Source organism: Talpa europaea, assembly GCF_964194135.1.
Source record: "Talpa europaea genome assembly, chromosome: 12".
Classification (NCBI taxonomy): domain Eukaryota; kingdom Metazoa; phylum Chordata; class Mammalia; order Eulipotyphla; family Talpidae; genus Talpa; species Talpa europaea.
The window spans coordinates 40,836,913-40,862,940 of NC_140079.1; the positions used below are offsets into that span (position 1 = coordinate 40,836,913).

General features: G+C 55.4%; 1 protein-coding gene across 3 annotated transcripts in view; it reads left to right on the top strand.

Moving 5' to 3' along the window:
* Positions 1-25,817, top strand: part of NFIX (nuclear factor I X) — a gene marked incomplete at both ends in the record, with an annotated part of 57,098 nt that extends 31,281 nt beyond the window's left edge. Inside the window, 7 exons of one of the 3 annotated variants that reach the window (XM_084249692.1) lie at positions 11,180-11,242; positions 11,570-11,644; positions 12,016-12,136; positions 13,296-13,432; positions 15,979-16,101; positions 17,819-17,994; positions 25,746-25,817. In XM_084249692.1, the coding sequence (XP_084105818.1) occupies positions 11,180-11,242; positions 11,570-11,644; positions 12,016-12,136; positions 13,296-13,432; positions 15,979-16,101; positions 17,819-17,994; positions 25,746-25,817 (767 nt within the window). Of the gene's footprint in view, positions 1-11,179; positions 11,243-11,569; positions 11,645-12,015; positions 12,137-13,295; positions 13,433-15,978; positions 16,102-17,818; positions 17,995-25,670 lie in introns of all 3 variants that reach the window. The other 2 variants (XM_084249693.1, XM_084249694.1) reach the window with 2 other exon arrangements.
* Between the last annotated feature and the right edge of the window lie 211 nt (positions 25,818-26,028).

The following is a 26,028-nucleotide window of genomic DNA, read 5'->3' on the forward strand; positions in this document are numbered from 1 at the left end:
GAGAGGGGCCTGTCTCCAGGCAAGTCCCATCGCTCCTGTGGCCCCACCCCCAGCAGTGTGGCACTCAGACTTTCATCTGGACAGGGAGGGATATCAGGCTCAGGCTTTAAACTTTTGCTGTCTGTCCAAGGGTGCTGATACTTCCCAATATCATATTGTTTTATAAATTTGCTGAGCCTGAGTCACCCTGGCCAGATAGGTCAGGTGAGGAGAATATGTCAAGAGAAAGAGCCAGACCCAAGATCACTTGGGAAGCTAAGCACTCTGGGATTTAAACCCAAAGGGCTTCAAAGTGGGGTGCTGGTAATAAATACTAGCCAACACACCAGCCGAGCTGTGGTTTTCATCTGGTGCCCTAGAACACTTTCTCTGGTCAGCCTAGCCCTTGGGCATGGGAGCCATAGTGTCCAACTAGACTTTGCAGAAAGATTAGTGTGCCCCCAAGGGATGTTTGGCAAACTTTTTATCGCAGCTAAGGCGATATGATCCTGCTGTCATCTCACAGGTGGAGACCAGGGGTGCTCATGGTCTACAGTGTACAAAAGAGTGAGTCTTGGGGCAGGGATGAGAACCGTGGTATAGAGTTTGTTCCCCTAAAAAGATGAGGTACCCATTGCCCTCCTTGCCCTCCTGTTCCACTGGGTTCCCCACCCCTCTCATTTTCCTTCTCCATCATCAGGATTTACACATTTACATGCATGCAGGCATGCACACATGTCACATCTCCTGGATTCGCACACATCAGGGTTTCTACATGCACTCACACACTCAGAAAAATCTGGGAAGTCTATCCCGCACTTAATTGAATTAAAGGACTGGGGTTTGGCAGGACATTGTGTTTCTGAGCTGGTGCTGCTTGCAGTCATGGCCTGCCTATGCCGTTCAGGCTCCCTGCGGCTGCTGCTCCTTTCCCCACTCTTCGTCCTCCATGTCCACAGCCATGGACAGTGCCTCGAGGTTTGCACCACTGGATCCTCCCCCTTCTCTCACTGCCTTATTCTGCACAACTGCTGGGGAGGCTGGTGCCTCCTGAGGAGCAGGTACCCCTCCAACATGAGGACAGGGGACTCTCTGGAGCCCAATAGTTTGGGTTTTCCTATATGGGAGCTGGAGGACATCACTAGTTGGGAAGAGGACGCATTTCTTGACCAAGATGAAAGCCACCAAGCTCTGCCAGAAAAGTCTGAGGGCTCTGGGGAACCTGCATCCCTGCAGGAGTGCCCAGTTACCCTTCTGGTCTAGCTGGGAATGCCCGTGGAGGGCACTAGTGCTGAGGGACTGCCATCTCCTCAGACTCCTCCCCAACCTGAGCTAGTGAGGTGATGAGGATGAAGTGTGTTTTGGGGCAAAGGAGATGGTATTCAATACCTACCCCTATCCCCACTGCCTTTGGCAAGTTCTGGGGTGGGCCATTTCTCACCTCCCCCAACTTTACCATTCTAATCTGGCCCCTCCTTGAGGAGTGGAAGAGCTGAGCTCAGGCACTGTCTTTTGTCTGAGGGTGATCCTGACACCAAAGCCCAACCCTGGATCAGAGGAGGGCCAGTAGAAAGGGACCCCATCTGGCATAGGAACGGGAGAGCCCCTGCGTCATTGTGGGTGGGAGAGACATCGTCTGGCAGCTTGCTGCTGCTGGGGCTCAGTCCGCCAGCGTGTGCTAACCCTGTCTGGTCAAGCCTTTGTGGGGGAACTGCTGCGTGCAAAATGTGCCCCCAAGTCCCCACAGCTTAAGAACTGCCTGGGCAAGCTGCTGATGGCAGGCAGCACAGGTGTTGAGGATCCCAGCCCAGTCTCACGAGTGTGACCTTTAGTGCTTGGGCAGGTAGGGAATAGGGAGCAGCCCTTTGGAGGCTGGACTGCTCCACCAGGTGGCAGGAGAACTGGGAGAAGGGCTGGGGGGGCCAAGGAAGCTGCCTGTCCCAGACCGGAGTCCTGAGAGGCGATCTTCAATGCCCAGGGTCATGGAGGTTGGGGGTGTGGGGGAAGGACCTCACCTCAGCTAACCTCCTCGCGGAACAAAGGGGCCTTTCTCCACGCCCGCCTGGGAGGGTGTGCCTGTCCTACTGCTGCCGCCACTGCAGAGAGCGCTGGTGGTTTTTTTTTCCCCCCTTGCTGACTTTTCTCCATTTCACTCCCTCTTTGGTTTCTGATCTCTGACTTTCAGTCTCCATTTTTCACTTTTTGAGAGGAGTAAAACAAAAACAACAAAAAGAAATCTTTCTATTCAAGTATTTACTAAGTGCAGAGGCAGGTCCCTGCTGCCAAAAGGTGGGGGCATCCTGGACGCGCTGGGAACACTCCTGGGGTCAAGTGGCCGCAGACTCGCCCACATCCAAGGCAGCCGCGCCCCGGGAAGCAGGCAGGGACGCAGAGCCTCCGTGATGGGGCCAAGGGCCCGGGCTTTCTGGATTACCCCAGCCATGCACCTGGCTGCCCCCCTCCCGCTTCTCCTGGCCCGCCCCCGGCCCCCGGCCCCGCGCCGCAAGCTGTTCCTAATCAACGAGAACTGGAAGCTCGACCCTCGCATCCCATCACGGGATGTGTTTGGCTGCAGCAACGGGATCCGCTGCTTCAAGCAGCGCAACCTGGGTCTAAGTGGTCGGGGCCGGTCCGGGTCCTCCTCCTTCCAGCTCAGACCTGTGGGTGTGCTGAAGGAACCCGGGTTCCTGGAGCCCCCGGCGTGTGGCGCTTAGATTCGCCGCCCCCGCGCTGCTGCGGCAGCGGGAGACCCCGGACAGCTAGTGTTAACTCGCTGCGCCACCTAGCTGTGACGTCCGGGAGGGCAGCGCCTGGGAAGCCGGGTTTCATCTGTCAGGGCGCTGGGAGTGGGGAATTTGGCACCTGTCGGTTGGAGTGTGACGTTGTTTTGTCCCTTCAGCAGTCTGGACTCCCCAACCCTGAGACTGGGTAGCAGCTCCCTACCAGGTGCCAGCCTCTGTGCTCTGTACTCCTCAGGATCGCAGAAAGGGGAAACTACCCTCTTCCTTGCCCCATCAATGCCGGCCTTATGTGCGCTTGGCATTTTACAGTGTATCAGAGGATCCTGTTAAATTTTCTGTGAAAATTCCTGCTCAGGTCTCATTGTGCCATCTGAGGCAAGCCTGGGTTATTGCATATGGAGGGAGAGGAACCAGAGAGATATACTAAGTGCCTAAGCAATGCAGGACTAGAATTCAGACCCTGGTCTTCTGGTTCCAGAGCCATCTCAGCCCCTCAGGAGGCCACTTGCCCACCTACCCACTAATCCAGCCCTCTGTAGGCTCTCTAGTCAGAAATTTGGAACCAGAGCCCAAATTCGTCATGTTCGGACACCTTTTAGACAGTGGCTACCTTAAGACCTCCAGAGTGTGGAGTCAGTCAGGCCCATAAGAGTGCTCTCCTGCCCTTCCCTTTGTGGGGAGACTCCATTGCCTTCCTCTGGTCAGTCCGGTCCTCAGGCATGGGGGCCTGAGTATGTCTAGCTGGGCTTTGCAGAAGGTGCTTCTGGTGTCCTCAGCTCTCTGTTCCCCCAGGATTGGGCTAGAATGGGCAGGGCCTTGTAGCCAGCACCCCTAGGAACCCAGAGGCACAAACATTTCCTCTGCCTTCCTTGTGGCCTTGCACATCTCCTAGCCTTTGCTTTTCCTGCCTGTTCCCCCTGTGTCCAATGCATTGACCATCTTGAGATCATTTCCTGTGACCCGGATGGTGGGGTGGGGGGGGGGGACATACCTGTGACAGATGGCTGGTTCTGCCTTTTATTTATAGAGAAACCTCTCTGCCCCTCTTTGCAGTTGGTATAGTGGGTCAGGCCCTGAGGGAGCTCCTGTGCTCACTGACTGTGGGCTCTGGGTTGAGATCATAAAAACCATAACCCAGGCCTTTCCCAAAGCTCATAAAGAGTATGAGCCCCTGTGGGGCGCCACTGAAGGTTAGCTGTGGCCTCCCCATCTCCCCATGGAGGTGGCACTGAGCTGAGCCTGGAAGGAGAGTTCTGTTCAGTGGAGATGAAAGGAAATGGTGATTCAAGTGAAAGGATAGTGAGTTTATGGTGCATGGACTACAAGCCAGTCCCTGCTCTAAGGAGGAACTCTAAGCTCTAAGCTCCCATTTCTCCTTGCTCAGGAACCCTGGTGTGTCTGATAGGGGGTGCTGGTATCTATATTTTACAGATGAGGAGGCAGTTCAGAACTTTTTCCTTTTTAAAAAGATTTATTTATGCATACAAGAGCCAGGGTTCAGGACACAGGTGTGTGTGTGGGGGGGGAGGCGGGGGGTTAAGAGGATTCACCAGAGACAGAGTGGGGAGCAGAACAGGCAGACTGAAATACACTGCTGAGGGGAGCAGCAGGTGGGACAGGAGAGGTCTGCTGCACCATGTAGTTCAGCTCCCTGGCCGGGGATTGAACTTGTGCTATAGCAGCTGCAGAGAGCTTCATAGTGCTAACCCCTTGAGCCACCAGGGAGGCCCCTCTGCTCTAAGCACCTTATATGTGTTCTCCCACTTCTCCTTGCTCAGGAACCCTGGTGGTGTGGTAGAGGGTGTCGGTATCTATATTTTACAGATGAGGAGACAGTTCAGAACTTGGCGAAGGTCGCCGGGCTAGTAGGTTTGCTTCTGGAGCATGGATGTGAGCTCAGTGGGCGCCCCTTTCCACTGTTGCTGGCTGCCCTCCTCTTACCTCTACCTCCTTTCACCCTTGGGTGTGCCCCTTCAGTGGCATGGGATCCAGACCAAGGGCACCTCCCTGGGTAGAATGAGTGCTGATTCAGGGGAGAAGCAGGCCTGGGGCTCCCTCCATCTCTCCCCATGTCCCTCCCTTTGCCTCCTTCACTAGTGGCTGTTTTACCTCCTATCTGTCTCTGATGGAAACTCTGCTCTGAGGGAACTCCTACCGCCAGGCACTTCTGGAACCCCCAGGTGGTATTACTGTGAGGCCTGTTCATTCACTCTTTAGACAGCCATGGTCACTGATGTCTGGGGGCTGCATCACTGCTGGGGCTCCTGCAAAGGGCAAGCTCAGCTGTGGCTTCAGCCCTGCTGCAGGTGGGGGCTCATTTGTTAACTGCTGGACTCGACTTGGAGATCCCCCGATAGGTAACAGGCCTGGGCTCTTTCCCTCCGTTCATCTGCTGTGCCCTGGGGTGTCTCCTCCTCACTCCAGTGTCTGCCATCTGTTGGGGACAAGTGACTGAGCACTCAGCTCCCCCTGTTCCAGTACCCAGGCCTCCTCTCTAGTTCTCCCTGAATTGGGACAGAGGACATTGGGCAGCTCACCAGGAGAGTTCCCTGGAGGGCCTTCATGGTTGGAGCCCATCCTGCTGGTCTTCTGGGTACTAGAGAAGCCAGTGGGCTTTCCTTCTTCACAGCCTTGCTCCCAGGGGGCCCGTGATAGCACCAGTGGAGGTGGGCTGGGTTGGGGTAGAAAAGGAAGTTCTGCTGGGGGTCAGAGATCAAGAGTGGAATGACCCATCCAGATGTTGACCCCTGCCCACTGGCTCCCTGTGGCTTATCTGTTCTCTCCTGCCCCCATGACCTTTCTTGAGCCCAGGCCCTGATGGCAGCCAGAGCATGGCTAGACCATGTATGTGCCTGATGTGACCAGGCCTCTCCCTCATCACTCTCATTCATGCCTTCTTCTCCCAATAGGTTATGCGGATCAAAGGCTCAAGTCCCTTTTGATCCATGAGGGAAGGTGGCAATGAGGAAAGGAGAGGAGGGTGATTGGGGAGGGGGGGGCGAGTGATGTGTGTCCCCATGCTGCCACTGTCTGCACCCCCACCTCCACCTGCACAGCTCAGAGCTATGCTTTCCTGGTTAGTCCCTTGTCGCCCATCATGTGGGGGTCTAGGGATGACAGAGATGGGGAAACCCGCCGTCTCAGGATGGCTCCAGTTAGTGTACACGTTTGCCCACACTCAGAGGAGGGAAGGAGAGGGAGGTCCTAGAAGCCCCCAGGGCCTGGCATGGCCCAAGCCCCGTCCCCTCTGCCCTCTGGCTGCCCTGAGCTCTAAAGGGCTTCCTTGGTCCCCAGTCTTCTGCTTGCTGAGGCAGGGAGGACCCCTCTGTGACCTGTCCCCTTTGCCCCCATCTCTCTGCCGCTGCCCTCCTTGGGGTGTCTCAGATTCTCAGACTTGGGTTTCAAGTGGTACAATAGTTACATTCTCCAGCTCTGATTGCTGCAGGCCCGGCCTCTGGCTCCCCTTGAGATTGAGTTTCCCGTGCCCTGGACACTCTGGAATCACAGAGGGGGTGGAGGAGAGGGGGAGGAGCGCTGCCCTGGGGATCAGCTCCTGAGTTCATTCAGGTGCCTTCAGAGGACTGCACCCCCAGAGTACAGCACAACCCAAGCTGCTTCTTGAAACCTCAGGCAGGTCTGGGGAGGGTCAGAAGAAGGGCAGGTATGCCTCAAGGCTGTCTCCCCCAGCCTCCAAAGGCCAATGGCCTGGGCAGAGTTGAGGGGGCCTCTCTCTGGCCTGGTGCTTATCTTTGAACCTGCTTCACACGGTAGGATCACAGCTCTGTACGTCTCGTCTTACACCACACCTGTGAGACATCTCTAAGTGTGTGCACGACTCTATCACCCCCCACCCCCAGTGTATGCATGTGGGGTGTGATATAGTGGGCCCAGGTCTGCAAGCCCCCTCAGCCCTGGAGGAACTCACTCAATATGTGATGTGCTTGGCGGGGTGGGGGCAACTGGACAGAAGTTAACACTTAGCTCCTTTCAGAGAGAAAGTTTGCTTCGGCTGGGAGCCAAGGCAGAACCTTCCTTGCAGAGAGCAGGAATTCCTCCCTCACCTGGCGGGAGCCATAAATATCTCTGAGTCTGGAGCTGGAAATATATATATTAAAAACTCACCGTCGATCAGGGTCTGTGTGCAATGTGGGCTCCTCCTGCTACTGCGGCTCCCCCACCAGAGCTCCAGGGAAGGGCAGAACCCTCTGGAAATGTGCACATGCACACACGCGTGCAAACAGGCGGAATCTGGAGAGGAAAGGGGGCCTGAGAGAGGGAGGGTGAAGGAAAAGGAAGGACAGGGGCTCAGAGCCAAGACAGCAAAATAAGACCAGAAATGGTTTCCGGAGGGAAAGGCAAAGAGCTGAATAGAGGAGGTGAGAAGCTTCAAGGGCTAAGGTGGAGCTGAATGGCCAGTCTAGGGCAGGGTGTCTTTGTGGCTGTTCCAGGGAATATGGAGGGACTTGGCTGACCTGGCTCAAGTGTGGGTGCTGAATGAGGCCTTCAGTCCACAAGCCATTGATGGATGACATGTTTGCTGATGAGTGGGGAGCAGCCCCACTTATCATTTGCTCCTGAGCAAATGTCCCCTAGACCAAATTCGGATTTATCACCTGCCCCTGCATAGTCCTTCCTTCCAGAAGCCTCCACAGTGGTGGGGACCCTTGGCCCCACTGGCAGGCAAAGGTCCTGCCTCAGTGGTGTGCACTGCATGAGTAGCCTGAGTCCTGAGAGAAGGCTGGTCATCAGAGTGTGTGCGTGTGTGACAAGAGCCGGTGTAAATGCTCCCCCCTCCCAACCTCCAGCCCCAGCTGAGAACAAGCTGTGCACTATGGGCTCCAAAATTCTCTTTATTTCCCAAAAATCTGGCCCTGGGCATCCCCTGGGGCTGTGTGGTAGGGGGCTTAGAGCAGGGAAGGTGCTGTCTGCTCCTTAGCACCAGGATGGAGGAAAACTTTGAGTTGTCTATGAGGAGAGGAAGCTCTGTCCCTGACCCCCTGGTCCACACCCCTATTCCTCCAGGCAGTGATGGCAGCTACAGTCTTGGAAAAGAGGTGCAGGCAGGGGTGACCCTGAAATAGGGTCGAACATATAGGGTTCCCACTGTTCTTGGGTTTAGGCCAGCAAGGCTGTCAGGGGCCATGGCTGTTGAAGGCTGGGGAGTCAGAGCAACTGTGGACATGGGCCGGGCAGGAGAGGATAAAGACGGACCCGGGCACTTGCCCTTGTGCCAGGCAACACCAACCATCCCTGCCCCTCCACTGGCCCACAGTTCACCAGCTGGCCCATTGTCCCCTGTGAGAAAGCAGACACTGGAGGGGGTCCCATGTGGCAGGAGCTCACTCATGCACACCCACCCCACAGGACTGCCAAGAGAGAGCTACCCTGCGCTGGGTCAGGGCAAGGAGAAGAGGGGGTGGCTGAGAGAGGAGCCCTCAGGTCTCCTCCTGTGCTGTTGGCAGGGGGCAGTGTGTGGGGCCTGCAAACAGGAGATAAAGAGTTCAGGCAGAGGGTTTTCTCTCACTAACTGTGGATTTGTGTGTTTGTTCAGCTGGTGGCTCTGATAAGCCCCATTCTACCAGATAAAAGCCGAGAAAGCCATGAGGCGGGGCCTCAGAAGGGGCTTTCCTCCTATCTGTCCCGAAGCCAGTTGGGGGGGGGGCTATCCTCTCCCCCCAGGGAGCCCCAAGTCACTGAGGTGTCAGCTCCTGATCCCTGTGGGGCTGTCCAGAGCAGGCTCTGACCTCAGGGCACTATTTCTCAAAGAGCCCAACCAGCTGGCTCCTGCTTCTGTCTCCTAGCCCCTCTTGGGAGCCCGTCCACCGGAGCTAAACAGCCTGTCTGAACCCTGAAGGTGCCCACTGGGATCTTTCCAGACCCCTTCCCCCTCTGTCCAATGTGTGCCCCCAGCTAACTGGGTGGGCAAGTGTCTGCCCCCATCATGTCCCTTATTGTCCTGAGGACCTTATTACCTCATTGGGGCATGAGTCTACTTAGGTGAACTAGCTGAGGTCCTGGGCCCTGGGACGTTGCCCTGGGTCAGCCCATGGGCAGAGCTCAGAATTTTGGGCAGCAGCTGCCTCTGGGTTCAGATCTCCAGAGTCTCTGCCTTTTGTCCTGGAGCTGAGCTGAGCATGCTGGGGGCTAGTAGTGGTGGCATTGTGGGGAAGCCGGCCGGGACCGCCAGCCATAAGATGGCTGCCAAGGGCTAAAATGGCTGCCAGCAGCACCCGGAGCAGCCACTGAAGGCGCGTGGCAGCAGACCTCGCCCTCTCCGATCCTTGTTCCCCCTTGCTCCTTTACATTGAGCTAATAGTAAAAACAGCAATAACGTTTCGGGGCAGTGTCCTGGTCTAGAAGGATTTCCTGTTGAGCTCTCCTGGAGCCCCATTTGTCTCTGCCTCAGTCGCTGGCCCATCTCCATCTCTTTGTCGGGTTCTTTCTCTTCTTTCTCTCCCTGCACTTGATGTGCGCATGTGCGCGACTTTCTCTTTCCACCTGGCCATTTGCAGTGTCTGGGGCCACTCCCATGGATGGAGTCCAGGGCCTCCTCAGTGTCCCCCACTCCAGTAAGCCAGTCCTGAAGGGCTGGTAGGGATTGAGTTGGTCCTGGTTGAGTGGGATCAGTAGGAGGGAATTCCTGGCGGCAGAGCTTGGTCCTGCTGCTGTGCCCCTCCTGAGTGACAAATCCGGGGGAGAGGGCAATCCTGAGAGACAGCAGGCTCAGGGCCTGGGACCAAGTAGGCCCTGGGGTGGGCTGCCACTGCCTCAGCCCCTTGTCTGTTCCCTCCTGGACCAGGTGGGGGTTGAACCAGACTCACAGGGCCAGGGCTGGGCAGAGGTGAGGGAGCAGCAAGGAAACCCATACCCATACGTTGCTGAGGCACAGAGGGCTGCTCCCCCAGGAATGCGGGAGGCCGACCTGGGGACTGTCTCCGGAGTCAATAGTTCCACCATGGGAGTGAGCACAGAGGGAGGTGTGGAAGGGCACACTGCTAACTGGAGGGCTGAGGGGCCCCATTAACACTTTCCTTACAAACTTCCATTTTCTTGATTGGTGACAAGATTGATTATTATTTTTTGGAATTAAAAAAAATTGAGCGTGGTGTAAGATGGGGGAAACGGGGCCGTCTGCTGTCCTGGGGCACCCTGTCCTTTCCCACCAGCCACAGGGAGGCAGGCAACCAGGAACTTGGCCATGCTCCTGAGACTTGGCAGAGACTGCTCCCACGGGCTGTTTGACGTGCCCGCCCCAGTGCCTGGCCTGCTTCTGTCCTTCCCAAAGACCACAGGTTCCCCTTCCCAATCTCTCAGGCCTCTGTTGCCCTTTAGGAACCTCCTTGCTGGTCATTCCCCATGTGAGTAGCTGGTTTGTGAGGTCAGTGGGGCAGACTCGCTGGCCAGCAGGCTGACCTTGGGATGGTGGGTGAGACCCAGGAGGCAGGCTTACTTCGAAGAGTCAGGCAAAACCCTGGCCAGTACCAGGGCACAGTTTTCCAATGCTACCCTCATGTTGTCCTCCTGTGAGCAGCTGATTCTTTACCAAAAAAGCTGCCCTGGCCCCCCTCCGCCGCCCTCTTGCCAGCTGTCATGCCCAGGCAGGCATTCTGGCGGTCCCCGTGGTGCCCCTGGCACACAAAGCTTTGAGGACCTGGGGGGTGGGGGCAGGGGGCTTTCCCAAGCTCAGCAAAATATTCACACACACACTCCACCCTGCCCCCAGCCCTCTGTGAGCTCCCATCGCACAATGGGCCCTTGTCTCGGGGCTCCCTCTGAGCAGCTGTGGCACTGGGGCCTGAGACAGCCCAGACAGGCTGGCACAGAGCGGGCGACAGCGTCAGGACAAATCCCCCCTCCCCGCCCCTGCTTCATGTTGCCAGGCACTCCCTGCAAGCATAAAGGTGAGATGGGGGTAGTGTGCAGACAGGAGTGGCTCTAATTAACAAAGTGTGGGAAGGCAGGGGCTGCTCCTCTGGGAGCTTGAACTGATGAAAGATGGGGACCCCTGAGTCTATCCCAGCTGTGCACAGAGCAGACCATTGGCTTCTCTCCTGGGTACCCTCTTTGCCTTTGCACTCAGCCAGTGCTGCTCATCTGTGGGTGACTTTGCCCCCAGGACGCATTGGTGGTGTTTGGAAACAATTTTGGTTGTCACAACTGAGGTATTCCTTGCATCTAGTGGGTGGAGGCTAGAAATGTTGCCACACACCCTACAGTGGCCAGGACAGACACACCACATCGCCCCTTTCCCACCCCTCACCACACACGCATAGAGAACACTCCTGCTGATGTCAGTAGGGGTTTCTCCCTCACTGCTGATCTTTTGGAGGGGACCTCCTGGTTGCTTCCTGAGAGAAGGGGATGCTGAAGATATTTGTATGGCTGGACAGGCAACTGTTTGACTGGTGTTTGTAGGACACTTTGGTCTTGACCCATTACCTCCTTTATGTCTCCTGCAGAATCCGGACAATCAGATAGTTCAAACCAGCAAGGAGATGCGGACATCAAACCACTGCCCAACGGTCAGTGCCTCCTCCAGCCTGCAAGCCCTCCCATGTCAGCATGGTCCTTCCTGGTCTTCCCTCCCCCCTGCATCCTCCTCTGTCCTCCTGCGCCTCACTGACCTACCCCGAACCCCTAGTTCTTCCTGTTCATGCAGCTGGCCCTACACTGGGTTTCAGTCCCAAGAGGAGGAGCTCACCTGGAGCATACCATCCCCTTCCATATAGACTTGAGAGCTGAGACAGGGGGCTTGGGAGGAAATGAGTCAGAAAGGGGAGATCTCTGTGGGGACACAGTAGGCAGCCCCACCTGGCCATGCCTCCACTCTTGATCTTTTCCCTCCTCAGGGCACTTAAGTTTCCAGGACTGTTTTGTGACTTCCGGAGTCTGGAATGTGACGGAGCTGGTGAGAGTATCACAGAGTAAGTGAGTCTTCCCTTGGGGCCAGGGCTGAGCCAGCAGGGAGGGGTGTGGGAAGGTGGACTGGGACCCACTGCTGATGGGGTCTTGGTGGGGAAGGGGCAAGCAGGGTTTCCTGGGATACCCTCTGCCCCATTGGCACTGGGCTAGGTAGAGTGGAGACTTCCAGAGAGCCCCACCTTCACTCTCTACTGTTCTGGAGAGACTAAGTTGCAACCAAGTGCTCTTCCCTGATGAACCCAGCCAGAGGTTTCCTCAGCAGTCTCACAGTGAACTCACCCTGGGGCTTGGAGGAGCTGCTCATGGCAACAAAACAGGCTCCAGTAGGCCCCTGGCACCTTCCACACCTCATCACCCTCTTGTTTCTTCCTAGCACCTGTTGCAACAGCATCAGGGCCTAACTTCTCACTGGCAGACCTGGAGAGTCCCAGCTACTATAACATAAACCAGGTGACCTTGGGGCGGCGGTCCATCACCTCCCCTCCTTCCACCAGGTAAGCCCAACACCCTGCCTCCCCTTGCCACCCAGGCTATCTCAGGTGACTGCTGGAAGCTGCTCTACCACTGCCTAGGTGCTTCAGAAAGTTACCCCTTATTGAGGGCACTCACTCCAAAGCCATCTGACCCCTCTCATCTCCTTGCCCCCTGCCCCCCAAGCTTCCTGCTTTGTGCTGTAAAGGGCACAAAACCCAGGACACAAATCCCAGCAAGGCATGGCTCTGCCTGGAAGGTGCTAGCACTGGAGCTCCAAGAAGGCCTGTTCTCGGGGATATGACATTTGAGCCCAGACGTATAGGGGGTGTGGTCATAGGGTGGACTCTCCATGGAATGAGAGCAGCCTGTATCCCAGCTGAGGCTGGACTGGCAGGATCACACCCAGAGGACTGCAGAAGCCAGAGTAAGGCATTTGGATTGCATCCTGGAGCAGTGGGCCACTGGGGGAGTTTAAGCAGGAAATGCTGGGGAGGTATGTTCCAGAAAGCTCTCTCAATGACAGCATTGAGAGGACTGATTGGACAGTGGATTGGGTTGAAGGAGACCTGAGTGGGAAGGGGGAGTGGCAAAGAGATGAGGAAGCTGAGAAATGTTGGGGAGGTAGACAGAGCAGGCCCTGTTCTGGGCCAGTCGTGCAGGGGAGGATGGAAACCTGCCTTTTTTTTTTTTTTAAAGTGGGCATGTTGTTTCATTGTGAGGTTTTTGCCTTTCATTTTGACTTGTTAAAGTATCGCGTTAACATGTAATATTTTAATATAAAATAACACTATCTTGATGGCTGTGTTTTTAGGAACCCCCTAGCATTTTTGTCTCTGGTGAGTGTTTTACTTGTCCTGCCCTGGGGGCTAATGGATAGCAGAAGGTTGAGTAGGAGAAGCAGTTGAGGGCTTTGCCCACTTATTTGACTTGGGCAGTGTGGTGGAACTTATCACCCCCACACTGGGGCCTGAGGAGGGGGTATGGGCACTCTGGGCCCAAGAGACTCTAGAGCTGGTTCATGGTGTCTCAGAAGTCCTGCTGTCAGTTCGCCTGCTCTCCACATGGAGGGCCCTGGTGCAGTTCCTTGTGGTTACTTACTGCAGTTCCTGGTGCAGTAAGTCTCATTACTTCGGCCCATTCTTGGCCCCCCCCCCCCTGATCTGGATCCTCCTTTCCCAGCACCACCAAGCGCCCCAAGTCCATCGATGACAGCGAGATGGAGAGCCCTGTTGACGACGTCTTCTATCCTGGGACAGGCCGCTCTCCAGCAGCTGGCAGCAGCCAGTCCAGTGGATGGCCCAATGATGTGGATGCAGGTATGGGCAGTGGGCCGACCAGAGCAAGGACATCGTAGAGACTCTTTCTTCCCCAGTTTACCTAGCAAAGTCTCACTGTCCCCCTGCTATTTACCTGTGCACTATCCTGGCCCCCTGACCTTCCAAAGGTGGGCAGAGCTGGCCAAAGTAGGGGTGGAGGCAAGGATGGGTTGTCACTGAGTGGGCCTCCGAGACTTCATATAGGGCAGCAGGGAAGTATAGGTCCTGGCACTGAGCCTCTACTGTCCTCCAGTGGGACCAGGGCCTCCACTCCAGAGCCTCCTTCTCTTCGTATTTCTCTAGAGAGGTTGTGCCAACCTTGCGGTCTTCATGGTTTGAAGCAATTTCTCAGTCTGGGCACTGTTAGCATCATTACCTGTGGTGGGGCCCGCCTGCTCACTGTGGGTGTGGCACAATATCCCTGACCTCCACTTATCAGATATCAATAGCAAACCCACTACATCTGGTATGACAACCAAAAATGTCTCCAGATATTGTTGGACATTTCCCTGAGGACAGACTTTTCCCAGCTTGAGAATGTATAGTCTGAAGGGCCCAGCCTCACCGAGAGGAGCAGAGCCTAAGGAAGAGCAACAGTTGCTCTGGGGCCAGGCAGTGCACAGGTCTAGGCTCTAGGCAGCTGCTCGGTTCTCATCTCCTCTGGCCATCCCCTTCCTGGTCAACCCACCCACCTTCACCTCCAGTCTTGACAGGCATCATAGGCAAGCCTGGGGAGTCCATATAGAGTAGAGCAGGAGCCTGTGCATGCACATGCATACATGTGTGCATGCCTGTGTGTGCACATGTGTGTGCATGCCTGTGTGTATGCTTGCACATGTATATGAGGAGGCTGGCTGAGGAAACTTTTGTCTGACACTCTGGTGGTGCAGCCTTGTGTGTCCTTGAGGTGTGAGACTAGGAAGTGGAGACCCTCACATGTGGGGTGTGCACCAGTGAGGTTGCTCTGGTTAGGGCAGGAAAGTGAGGGTCTGACCTGATGGGGCTTTGCCTGGTGTTTTTCAGATGTGCTCCTACTGGAAGGGCCAAGTGGATGGGCAGAGGCTGGGGCTGGGGGAGAAGCAGAAGGAGGGGGTGGTTCTGCTTTCCTGCTGCCCCTGATGCAGGCTCCCTGGGAGGAGGAGAGGGACCGTCAGTAAGGCTTACCTCTGTGGGGGAGCACTCAGTATGACTTTGGATGCCCCTCACAAGCTCTCATGAGAGCAGGGATAAGGAAACCCTGAGAGGCAGAGAAGGGAGGGGTTGAAAAGGCCCTAAAGACTCCCCAGCCAGCACCTTCATTCGTGACTATTTCCAAAACCTCCCAGGCCTTGGGAGCAGCCTCTGCAACTGGCTTCTGGGGTGTGGACTCTCAGGCCCCCTGCCCAGGCCTGACGCCCTCCTCTCCCTGGCTCCCACTCTCCTCTCTACCATGTGTGCTCTTGAATCCACCATTTCTGATGCCATGCATGGTCCCCATCCTCCTGCAGCACCCCCAGATCCTCTGCTTTCCCTTCTTTTTCTCTCTACCCCACCCCTGTGTTGTTTCCCTGTGCTGAGACAAATCACCAATTAAGCAGCCCAGCTGCAGGATGGGGAACAGCTGGGGAGGCGCTGTGCGGCTACGGGACAGCTGTGCACAGCTGGTGAGAGCACTACCCCCCCTCACTGTGCCAGCTATCAGGTGGCACACAGCTGCTGCCAGATAACACCTCCATTGGCGGCTGGGAGCTCGCCCTTCCCCCGCTCTTCTCTTTGTGGTTAAGAGGGCTTTTATTTCTCTGTTCTGTAGCCCCCCTCCCCACACCCAAGTGGACTCAATTCGTCCCTTCGAGATCCCCTCACTCCACCGTATCCCTCCCAGCCTGGCACAGCCTTGCAGGTCAGCCTAGGACAGGAGAGCCAGGGACTCTGCTTTGTCATAACATCATGTCGACATCTTGCCCACCGGGCACAGAGATGCCCGTGGCTAGTAACATAATGCTGCTAACACAGAGCACACACTGGGTGACCTCTGTACCCCTGTCTCCTGTAGAGTGCCACTCTGTCTCTGACCCCAGGAGCAGAGGAAAGCCCTAAATCCACACATCCTGTTGCAGCGACGGAGTCCTAGCCTCTCTGTCCACCCAGGCCTTTGGGTGGACCCTTCCACTGTCTTGTCAGGTTGCATCTCCCCTGCCGTCCTGACTGAGCACCATGCCGAAGCAAATGTCTCAGCCAGTCCCTCCTGGCTCCTATTGCTCTGAAGCTGGCTCCTGGGATGACTCCTATATACCTTCCTCACCCCTGCTCCCACCCCCATCCCACCACATCCCACCCTCATTATCTGCTTGTCAGGAGCCAAATGCTCTCCCTGCTCACTGCCTGCCCGCTGCACACCACCCTGTTTCCTCTCCCAGCCTGAAAACAGAGCTGGAATGGGGCCAGGGGGGCTGAGGGGCACCTGGAGGGGCTGAGGAGAGAAGGAGCGAGCTGCTGGCTTCCCGCCTTCCCCTACCCCCTCCCTGGCCCGGCTAAACCTGCCCTATGTTGCTGATTCCTCCCCCCAGGCCCGGCTTCTCTAAAGAAGTCAGGAAAGCTGGACTTCTGCAGCGCCCTCTCCTCTCAGGGCAGCTCCCCGCGCATGGCTTTCACTCACCACCCACTGCCTGTGCTTGCTGGAGTCAGACCAGGTGAGCTATGAGGGGTCTGGTGGGGAGGGGAGGTGGCAGAACACCAAAGGGCAGCTGGCAGGTGATGGGGCCAGGCCCGCCCTGATGGCAGCCAAGCTCTCCGGGCTGTGGCATATTAGAGGGTGGGCATGGGAGTGGGCCCTTTCTCTGCGACAGCAACCTCCTCGCCTTGCTCCTGGCACCGGCCCCACTGCTTCTCACTCCGTGTGTGCGTGTGTATGTGTGTTTGCTTGTGTGTGCACATGTGTGCTATGTGTGCATGTGTGTGGGAGGCACAGGCCTGGCCTGATGCCTCCTCCAACTTGTCCTCTGGCTGTAGAAGCTTTAAGGCCCCCTCCTGCCCAGTTCTTCCTCCTCCAGCAGTGGTGGAAAAACAGACTTCTTCCTCTGTACTCTCCAGTGCTCCCCCCCACCCCAAGCTATTCTCCTAGCTCTGGGCCCAACCTAGGGTCTGGTTTCCCCGACAAGGACCCATGTTGGTGTGGAACACAGACTGATGAGAGTGCCCGTAGGTGCTCAGGCTCCCTCCTCTGGGCCGCCTGGCCCTTCTGGACATGAAGGACCACAGCAGTCTTCTGGCTCTCTAGGGAAAGGACCACCCTGCCGCCTTAAGGGATGCTGTCCTGCTCTCTTTTGGGGAGGGTGCTTGGGGCGTGAAATTCCTGAGGAAATGGAATCACTCAGGAAGCTGAGGCCTCAGGCTCCCCTCCCTCCCTCACTTCTTCCCCTCTCAGCACCCATCTGGCAGAGAGAAACCTGGCCTCTTTTTTGATACTGCCCTTATCCACCAGCCTGCCATCTCCTGGGTCCTTCTGTGGGACTCTGAGAAGAGCAAGGTTTATCCTCCCAGCTTCCTCCCGGGGCCTCCTGGCTGGGAGCCCAGAAGCAGCCTGCACTGGGGCAGGGTGTGGTGGCCGCAAGGTGGGGGTGGGGAGCCCAGGCCCAGTTCCACTCCGCTTTTATGAACTCCAGAGAGAAGCCAAGTTTCCTCAGCCCCATAATGAAACTGAGAGCAAGAGCGAGCTGATTGGAAACAGACGGGAGGGAGAAGACTGGGCTGGGAAAGAGCTGGGGCCCGTGCGAGGTAGGAGTTCCATCTGCAAGAAAGTATGCAAAGGCAGTGAGGCTGGGCACACAAGAATGTCGCCTGGCAGCAACGTCCAAGTGCATACTGGCTTGCATGCAGGAGTCATGTGTGCATTTTGGGGTGTCCTACGCAGGTTCGGTGGTCTCTTCCAGACTCCTGGGGGGTCGTGCTTCCTATCCAAGCTGTAACAGGGTGGGGGTGAACCAGGCACTTGCCTTGAGGTGCAAAGTATCAGGGGGTGGCAAAAACCTCAGTTATTCAGATAAATAATGTTTCAATGCAATATTTTAAAAAAATCAAAACTATTTGACAAAACATATGAGCAAATGATATTTTAAACAAAAGACAGGACCTTGCCTTGCTCACTTCACCCTGATTTCAGCGCTGGTTCCAATCAGATTTTATTCACAAGGACAAGTAACTAGCCTGAGGGCCCTTGTTGGCCAGTTTAATTTTTTTTTAATATTGCATTAAATTATTTATCTTAATTACTGAGTGTCGTGACACCAGGGGCCGGTGCCTCACCTGCTACTACCTGCTCCCTTCACCCTTGGATGCTCAGTGCCTTGACCAGAAGCTTGCTGCCTCTTAGGCCCTGACCTGCCCCTCCTTTCTGCCCCTTGTATGTAGGGAGTCCCCGGGCCACAGCGTCGGCACTGCACTTCCCCTCCACGTCCATCATCCAGCAGTCGAGCCCGTATTTCACACACCCGACCATCCGCTACCACCACCACCATGGGCAAGACTCGCTTAAGGAATTCGTGCAGTTTGTGTGCTCCGATGGCTCGGGCCAGGCCACTGGACAGGTGAGTCCAGAGGGCCCAGAAGCCCTGCTACAGCTCATCTCTGTGTTGGTCTGTCTGTCCTGAAGATCACAGGGAGAGGGCCTGAGAGCCAGGAGCCTAACTAGGGCTGGAGCAGCAGAGAGCTGGTTGTGCCGAATACCTCCATCTTTGGGGTCTGGGGGTGGGGGTCTGTTATGCTGGAGCCTATTTGTCACTGTCCAGAGAGGTGGGGGCAGTGACTGGACCCCCCTTGCTGGGATTCCTTGCCTTCCTCCAGGCCTCTGTTCCCCAGTAGGAGTGAGCCTATGACCTTGTCTGACTGGGACCGGCCCCTAATCTCCTAATCCCCTATTAAAACCTCAAGGATGCAAGGATTTGGTAGGTCCTAAACCAAGGTTTCCCACCCTTAATTGGGTGGCACTATTGGTGTTTGGGCTGTTCATTCTCTGTTGTGTGGGGTCATTCTGTGCACTGTGGGGTGTTGAGCAGTGTCCCTGGCTTCCACCCACTGGATGCCAGCAGCACCTCCTCCCCCGCCTCAGTTGTGACGATCATGAATGTCTCCAGACTCCAATATGCCCTCGGGAGCATCATCCTCCCCTCGTGATGCCTGGGTAGAGGAAAGACCTGTTCCTCAGGAGCTGTCATGGAGACTCCTATTGGCAGGACTCCCAGGTTGCTTTGGTTCTGGAGTGAGCCATTCTGCTTCTCAGCCTTCTTCTGGGAGGAGACTGGGCCTCTTAGGACTGTGTACCCACTGCCCTCCTCTGGCAGCAGAGACTCAGAGCTGCTCAGCAATGGAATTCTCCCAGACCGTGGGGGCCAGAAGTAACTTTTCCGTAGGACAGTAGTCCTCATTCGGCCCTTGACCACTCTTAGTTGGGACACAGTGGTCTCTGGACCTCTGGGAAGGACATGTTGCACTATGAGGAGGCCTGGCGCCTCTCCAGCCAGCTGCTGCAGCCTGAAAGTCTGCTGTGAGAGGTCAGGTGGGGAGGAATTCAGGGGACCATAGTGGAAAAGGCATTCAGGAAGCCATACCACAGCAGCCCAGGGACAGTTGGTGGGCCTCAGAGCACTCTGCCCAGAGTGAGCCTTTCCTAACTGCTAATTTATTGATTCAGAATAATTGGCCTCCTCGTTTTCACTGTCCACATAGAAGCCAATCCTCTTTCCTCCCTTCTATTCTCCCTTCTTTTGCTTTTCTCATCTCCTTCCCCTTTGCCCTGTGAAAGTTTCTCTTGCTGGCTCTTAGCGTACTCAGAGTCTTGGCCATCTCTCTGAACAAGCTCTGGGGCATGGAGGGGAAAGTGGACATGACCCCTGACAGCTACCATGATTCCTTGAGAGATGTTTGCAGAATCTATGAGAACTTCCAGTCCATGTCCCAGTCCCCCCAAGACCTGGGGTCTGGAGATGGATCTGAGAGGCCAGGACCCCTGCCTTCCTACTGAAGGAGATAGCTGGGGTCTGACTCAAAATGAGACCAACTTGGGTACCAGTTTATCCAAGTTAGCCCTCAGGACTCTGGAGAGTGTGGATCAGTCATCCCCCTGGCATCCTGACAGCTGGGTCCTGAGCCTCTCCATAGTCCAAGATTAATGGTTCACATGCCCTGGAGGTTCTCTTCTCTAGGCTGGCATCTTCTCTGAGTAGATCATGAGCAAAATCCTACAGACAGAGGTACAAACAGCCCCCTTGGTTAAATCTAGCTGGGCTGGGGGATAACCTCTCCGGGCTTCCTCTGTGGCCTGATGTGCCCAAGAAAGGAGGAGGGGTCTGCAGCCGACCTGGTGGCATGTGGGACCGTGCCAGGTTGCATTTGCTCCATAGCCACCTCTTGAGCAGTAGTTCTCAGTCTTAGCATGCACTGGAGTCATCCAGCAGTCTCAGTAACACACGGGTGGCTGGTCCTCACCTGATTCTGACTTAGCAAGTCTGGGGTGGGACCGAGATTCCGCATCTCTCCCCAAGTTCCCAGGTGATGCTGCTGCTGCTAGTTGGAGCACCCATTTTGAGAACCACTGATCTAGAGCCTACTGGAGTAAATTCCTGATATCCTTGAGAACCTGAAGTTCTTACCTGATGTACTTACAAACTTTTTACAAACAATTGAAGAAAGGTTTCCAGATGCCCCTGTGACTTGTCCTCAGACCCCAGAGTAAGGCTGAATTAGAAGAACCAAGTCAGTGAAGGCCAAAGTCAAATGGAGATACAACTTGGAAGAGATGCAAAGGGCAGAAAGTTGCACTCTGCATTTCAGGCAGAGAGAAGAGGCTGCCAAGCAAACATGATGGAGAAGTTGCAGGGTCTGATGGGAGAGTGTGGCTCTGGGAGGAGGGAAGCCTGGATAGCTCAGTCTTGACCACTAAATTACACTGACCAGGCCGCGTCTTCATCTGTCAGATGAAAGTGAGGAGCTATCTTGATCTTTATATTCTGTCTAGCTCTCAACTGACAAGGTTTAAGGCACCAGAGAGTCACAACGCCTTAAAAATTTTAAAACCTCAACTTGTAACCCAACCAGAGCTACACAATCCTATTCTAGTTGGAAGTTCCTTTTAGAAATGGAATGCTGCCAATCAATGGGTTTCGATGTCTGGACACACCAGGCTAGATTAGCTTTAAAGAGCGGGACTAGTTATGCAGCTTCGCCTGAGGAGACTGGCTCTGAGGACTAGAAGGAGGCAGAACTGTCCTGGGGCGCCAGGGCTGCCCTCCCATTCCTACCCACCCCACTGTCCCAGCCAGATCTTGAGCTCTGAGCAGCCTGGAAAGGAGCAAGGCTGTGATCTGCTAGGATTGTTCCATTTCCTGCCCTGATCAAGGAGTTGGGAACCAGAAGATGAGGGGAGGCAGTTGCCGCTTGTGTCTCAGCATCATTTCTGCAGAACTGGAATTCCCTGCCCATGCTGTTGCCTGGAAACAAAGGGCCCATTTCCAAGTGATGCCCAGCATGAAGGGTCTCCATCCAGGACAGACAGGGACTAATAGCCACTGTTTGCTTTTGTCAGTGACCTCCAAGTGGGCAAGAAAGATCAAATCAAGGGAACCATTTAGAGACACTGTCAGACTAGGGGCTGGTCATTGGGAGTTCTGGGAGACATGGCCTGCAGTCAGCTGTGGGCTCTCTGGATCTAAAGTGCCACAGGATGGGTGAGTAACTTCAACTCAGACAGCAAGACTTGAGTGTTGCTTGCTGGAGCCCCAAAGAAGTGACATTTTGCTGACTTGTTGGGGAGTCTGGGAAGCAGTCTGCTTTGAACACCCAGTGGAGGTCAAGTGAGACCTATAAGAACAGGGCAGAGAGATTGATTGTGAGTCAGGGAATCTGACAGGTCCGCATGGAGCAGAGGGTGTTTTCTGGGCAGGCCCTGAAGGGCCTCCCAGACAGAGGGCCCTGCAGTGAGCAAGTGTGCAGCCCGCCTGCTGCAGGGTCTGGTAGCCCCAGTTGGTTTGCGATGAGAAGGAGTTGACGGGAAGGAGTTAGAGGTATGCATGGTGGGCAGAAGTGCTGCAAGACCCATCTGGGCTCTGCCACAGAGGTTTGAATGCCCAAGTGACAAGACTGTTTCATGTTGCATGCAGTGGAGCATTGGACAGTTTTAGGGGGTGAGAAGAGCCTGAGCTCCTTTGGATGTGGGGAAGGTGATGAGCCTGCTGGAAAAAATCCACAGATTCCTGGCACCAAACAGACATGACTGTGAATTTCAGGCCTCACCACTGGTAGCTGGGTGACTTTGGATAAACGACTTAATTGTGCAGAGCCTCACTTTGCCCAGTTGAGAAAGGTGGAACAGAGCTTCCCTTGCAGCAGGGTTTCCCAGGCACCGCACCGTTACCATTTGAATTGATGAGACTTTCTTTGTCCTGTGTGTTGTAGGGTGTTGAGTAACGTCCCCATCCTCTGTCCCTTGGATGCCAATAGCAACCCCCTCCCCCACTGTGATAGCCAAAAAGTCTGCAGACATTGCCAGTGCCCCCTTCAACAGTGGTTGTGTAGAATTGTCAGCAAGCAAGAACAGCTGCTTTTCGAGGTGGTTAGAGGATTAGACACACAGGAGTAAAGTGTCTGGTTCACAGCCAGCTGCTGAAGACACCGTGCTGATGAACACACTGTGGGTAGGGGAGGCCTCGTGGGAGTCTCACTGTCATAGTGCAGGCCAGACCAAAGAGTGCAGAGATGGGCTGGCTGGAGACAACCAGAGGCGCACTGGAACTTCCAAGGACTCACACCTGGGTGGTTGGGAGGGTAGAGCTTTGCCCTGTGTAAAAAGGGGGAAGTTTAGGACAGAGAGCTCTAGCCTGGTCCCCCTGAGTCTGGGCTGTGTGTGGTCATCAAGGAGGGCACTGCCCCGAGTGCCAGGGAGGTCTTTCCAGGAAGCTGCCTGCAAGAGAGTGGGACCTCCACCTCTCCCTGTGATGCCTGCGTCCCTGGAAGCCTGACTGCTGATCCACACAAAGCCACACATTGGGGCTGGAGAAGTAAGCAGCTTGAGGCACAAGAGGGAGTAGAATAAAGGACAAGGAGTGGATCCTGCTGACTGGTCCCCAGCTCTAAGGGCATCGGATAGGAAGTCCACTCTGAGAACCTCGTGGGAACCGGCAGTGATGGATTTTCCTCTTGTGCTCTCCTATATCAAATAGGCCAGCACCCCGCCATCTGAAGTCTACTGACACTGAGGGCAAGCCCCCCAGCACCTGGCATCCCCTGGGCCGTGATGTGGGGTAGATGCTGGCAGGTCTTCTGGCTTGGGTTGGGCCAGCCAGCCCTACCCCAGGGACCCACACAGGGAGACACCCCTATTTCTTTGGGGCATGAGGTGGGGTGAGTTGACACATCTTTCCTGTCATAGGAGGTCTTCAAGAGCATGAGAGTTCTAGGTGCAGCTGCTGTGGCTAGGTGGCCATTTGGGTACTTAAAAGATGTTCCCAAAGAAATAATAAACAACCCATCGGACACCCCTCTTCCTCCTTCCCACAACTTTCAAAAGAGGATCAAAAAATAAAAATAAAAAAAAAAGAGAGAGAGAAACACCTGAGAGACCAAATAGAGGCCTCACACCCTCACCCATCTTGTGCCCCGGAGGAGAAGACCCCGTCTTGCATCTTCCACCGGGAGCGCACGCTCTCACGAGCGAGTTGGCGTGGCCGCGCAGGGGCGCGTGTGTCTGTGTGTGATGTGCCTTCATGCGTCACTCTATTTATGTTGTTCGCAGCCCAACGGTAGCGGCCAGGGCAAAGTCCCGGGGTCATTTTTGCTACCGCCGCCGCCTCCAGTGGCCAGACCTGTGCCCCTTCCTATGCCTGATTCCAAATCCACCAGCACTGCCCCAGACGGCGCCGCCTTGACTCCTCCATCACCTTGTAAGTGGACGATGAAACCAAAATCACAAAGCCCAGCGTCCCTGGCCCATCCAAATAGTCTCCACTGCAAAAAGAAAAGCCCCCCTCCTGACCGCCAAAGGCCCCCAACCCAGAGCACCGTGGAACCTCCCTCCCAGACAAGAGCAGAGCTAGCTCCCCAGCCACGGCCTCCCAGGCCTCAGTCACACCAGCCAGCACCCCTTGAGCCCCCCTGCCCACCCGCTGCTCCCAGCCGGGGCCCCTGGCCCAGGCCCCTCTGGGGGGGCGGGAGGGGGAGCACAGTGGGGTGCACAGGCCAGGGGTGCTGGTCTGGGTGGGAGGGGGGCAGGGAGGCCCAGCCATGCCATCTTCATGCCTGATTGCTGTTTTTTTCATTTTTCGTTTTTATTTTTGTTTTTTGATTTTTTTTTTGTTGTTTCGTTGTGCCCCCCCCCCAAGAAAATTAAATGTGACCACAAGGCGACGCCACTATCCCCTTTTTGCCTCGACCCTGCTTCCCCACACCTCCTGAGGAGGTCTCTGAAGGTGCAGCAGCTGGTGCCTGACCTTCCCTTCAGTCTCACATTTGGTTTCTCGTTGCTCCTCTTTTTTTTCCCCTCCCACCCTTTCCCTCTCCTGAATCCCTTCCCCAGGTTGGATGTTCCAAGGACAAGGGGGGTTCTGGGCCTCGGCTTACTTCATCTCTCTCTCTCTTTCTTTCTTTCATTTTTTTTTAAATAAGAAAAACTCTTATTTTAAAAAGATGCAGTAGTGTGCGTACTACAGCAAAGGCTGGTTGTAACAAGCAGTTTCATTTCAAACCTGAATTGATGTACAAATTTGACACTGTTTAGCAATGATCAATTTCTGCTAAAATGTGGATGAAATCCATCAATATGCCAATTTCAACATTTATTGTAGCCCCTATTATATATCTTATTAATAGAGGTTAAATTTTCATCACATACACACAAAATGAGAATACCCTTACAGCTTCTAATAAGGCACTGAGCTGTGAAATGTGTTTCCCAGCATTGCTTTTGAAAGTATACCCTTAGGTTAGGAGAAATTTCAGCTTCATCTTTCTTTTTTTTTTCAAACCAACAAATTTTATTAAAGGGAAGACAAAAATCTGAATTGAGAGGTCCACAGTAGACCCGACGTGAGGAACAGGAGAGGCGGAGGGTGGGCAGCGTGCCGTCTGCGGGCTCGGGTGGGCAGCACTGCCAGTGGTCTGGGGGTTCGCAGGCCAGGACTTCTGGGGCAGTGCGGGAGGGGCGGCCCATCTCACCACTTTTCTCCGACTAGCACTCTCTGTCTCACCTTCTTTCTCATGGTTTGAGTTCTTTTCCCCTCTCCATCCTCTTCATGCCATCTCCCATCTGCATCTGCCATATGACACGAAGACATGGTCATGGTCATTGGAGGTGGGCAGTGTGGGGAGGTGGGGCCAGTATGTAGGGTGGTGGGTGCTTCTGGACAGAATCTGGTGAGCATGGGGACCCTTGGGTGTCTGGCAAAGAGCAGAAGTGGGGGCAAGGTTCCCGGACAGCGTGACAGTCCTTGTCCCCCCTGGGGGCATCCTCCCTCCTGGGGGTACAGGACCTTTTCCTTCCCATAGGTCTTCAGCCAGACAACTGAGAAGAGCTCAGGGGTGTCTGACTCATTTACCCCCCACCCCCCACACACACACCTCTTGGGTGACCAGGCCCTGGGGTCTCCTCTTCCTCCTGCACTTTCATCCTGACCCATCTTGGGCAGTGGGGCCCACAGGACAATTGGGCCTGACTCACCCACCAGAGGAAGAGAATGCCTGCTGGCCCAAGCCTGGCCACCCCTGGACCTTAGCAGGGGGGCCAACTCCTGGGTCCCTTTCCAATCCAGTCCACTGGGCTCAGCCCTCCACTGGCCCCTCTTCAGGTTCTCCAGACCTCCTGCCCAGTCCTTGGGACTGCCCAAGGTGGTTAAGCAGTGCAACACTCAACTAGTTACCCTGGTTGGAAAGGTGGGCCTGGCTGGGTGGACTGGGTGGTCAGAGCTCCCACCCTCTTGGGGTTTCTCTTCCCTAGACCTCAAGGGATGGTGGAAAGCAGAGACCCACTTTGAGCTCCTCGGGACCAGGACTCTCTCTAGCCCTGCCCAGTGTTTTTTAGGGACCTCAGCTAATGTCTCCAGGACCCCTCACTCATTCTGGGCCATGAAAGAGGATGTCTGAATAAGGTTGTGAGTGCAGGGGTGGGGGGCAGTGTGTGCTCCTGATCAGTGAGAGGCTAAGGGGCCCCCCTCCAGTTCTTCCCATTGCCAGCCTCAGCCCAGGCAGCATGGTCTAATCCAGTCTCTCCCTCTCCCAGCGGCCTGGAAGGGCAGTGCCCAGGTGGGCCCCAAGGTCTCACAGGATCTCTCCCTCTCTCCCCTACTCCCCACAGCATTCGCAACGACAGGCGCCTCCCCTGCCAACCGGTTTGTCAGCATCGGACCCCGGGACAGCAACTTTCTGAACATCCCACAGCAGTCTCAGGTAGGAGTCATGCCCAGCGGATGTGGACCCAGCACAGGGGGAGCCAATGGGTGTGGAGAAGGCCAGGGTAATTGGGGCTTATCCCAGAGAAAGGAATGAAGTAGAGCTGAAATGCCCAGGTTTTGCGGCCCAGCTGAGAGGGCCTCTCCAGGCAGCCCCCAGGCCTCCTGGCTATTCAGCTAATTGGATAA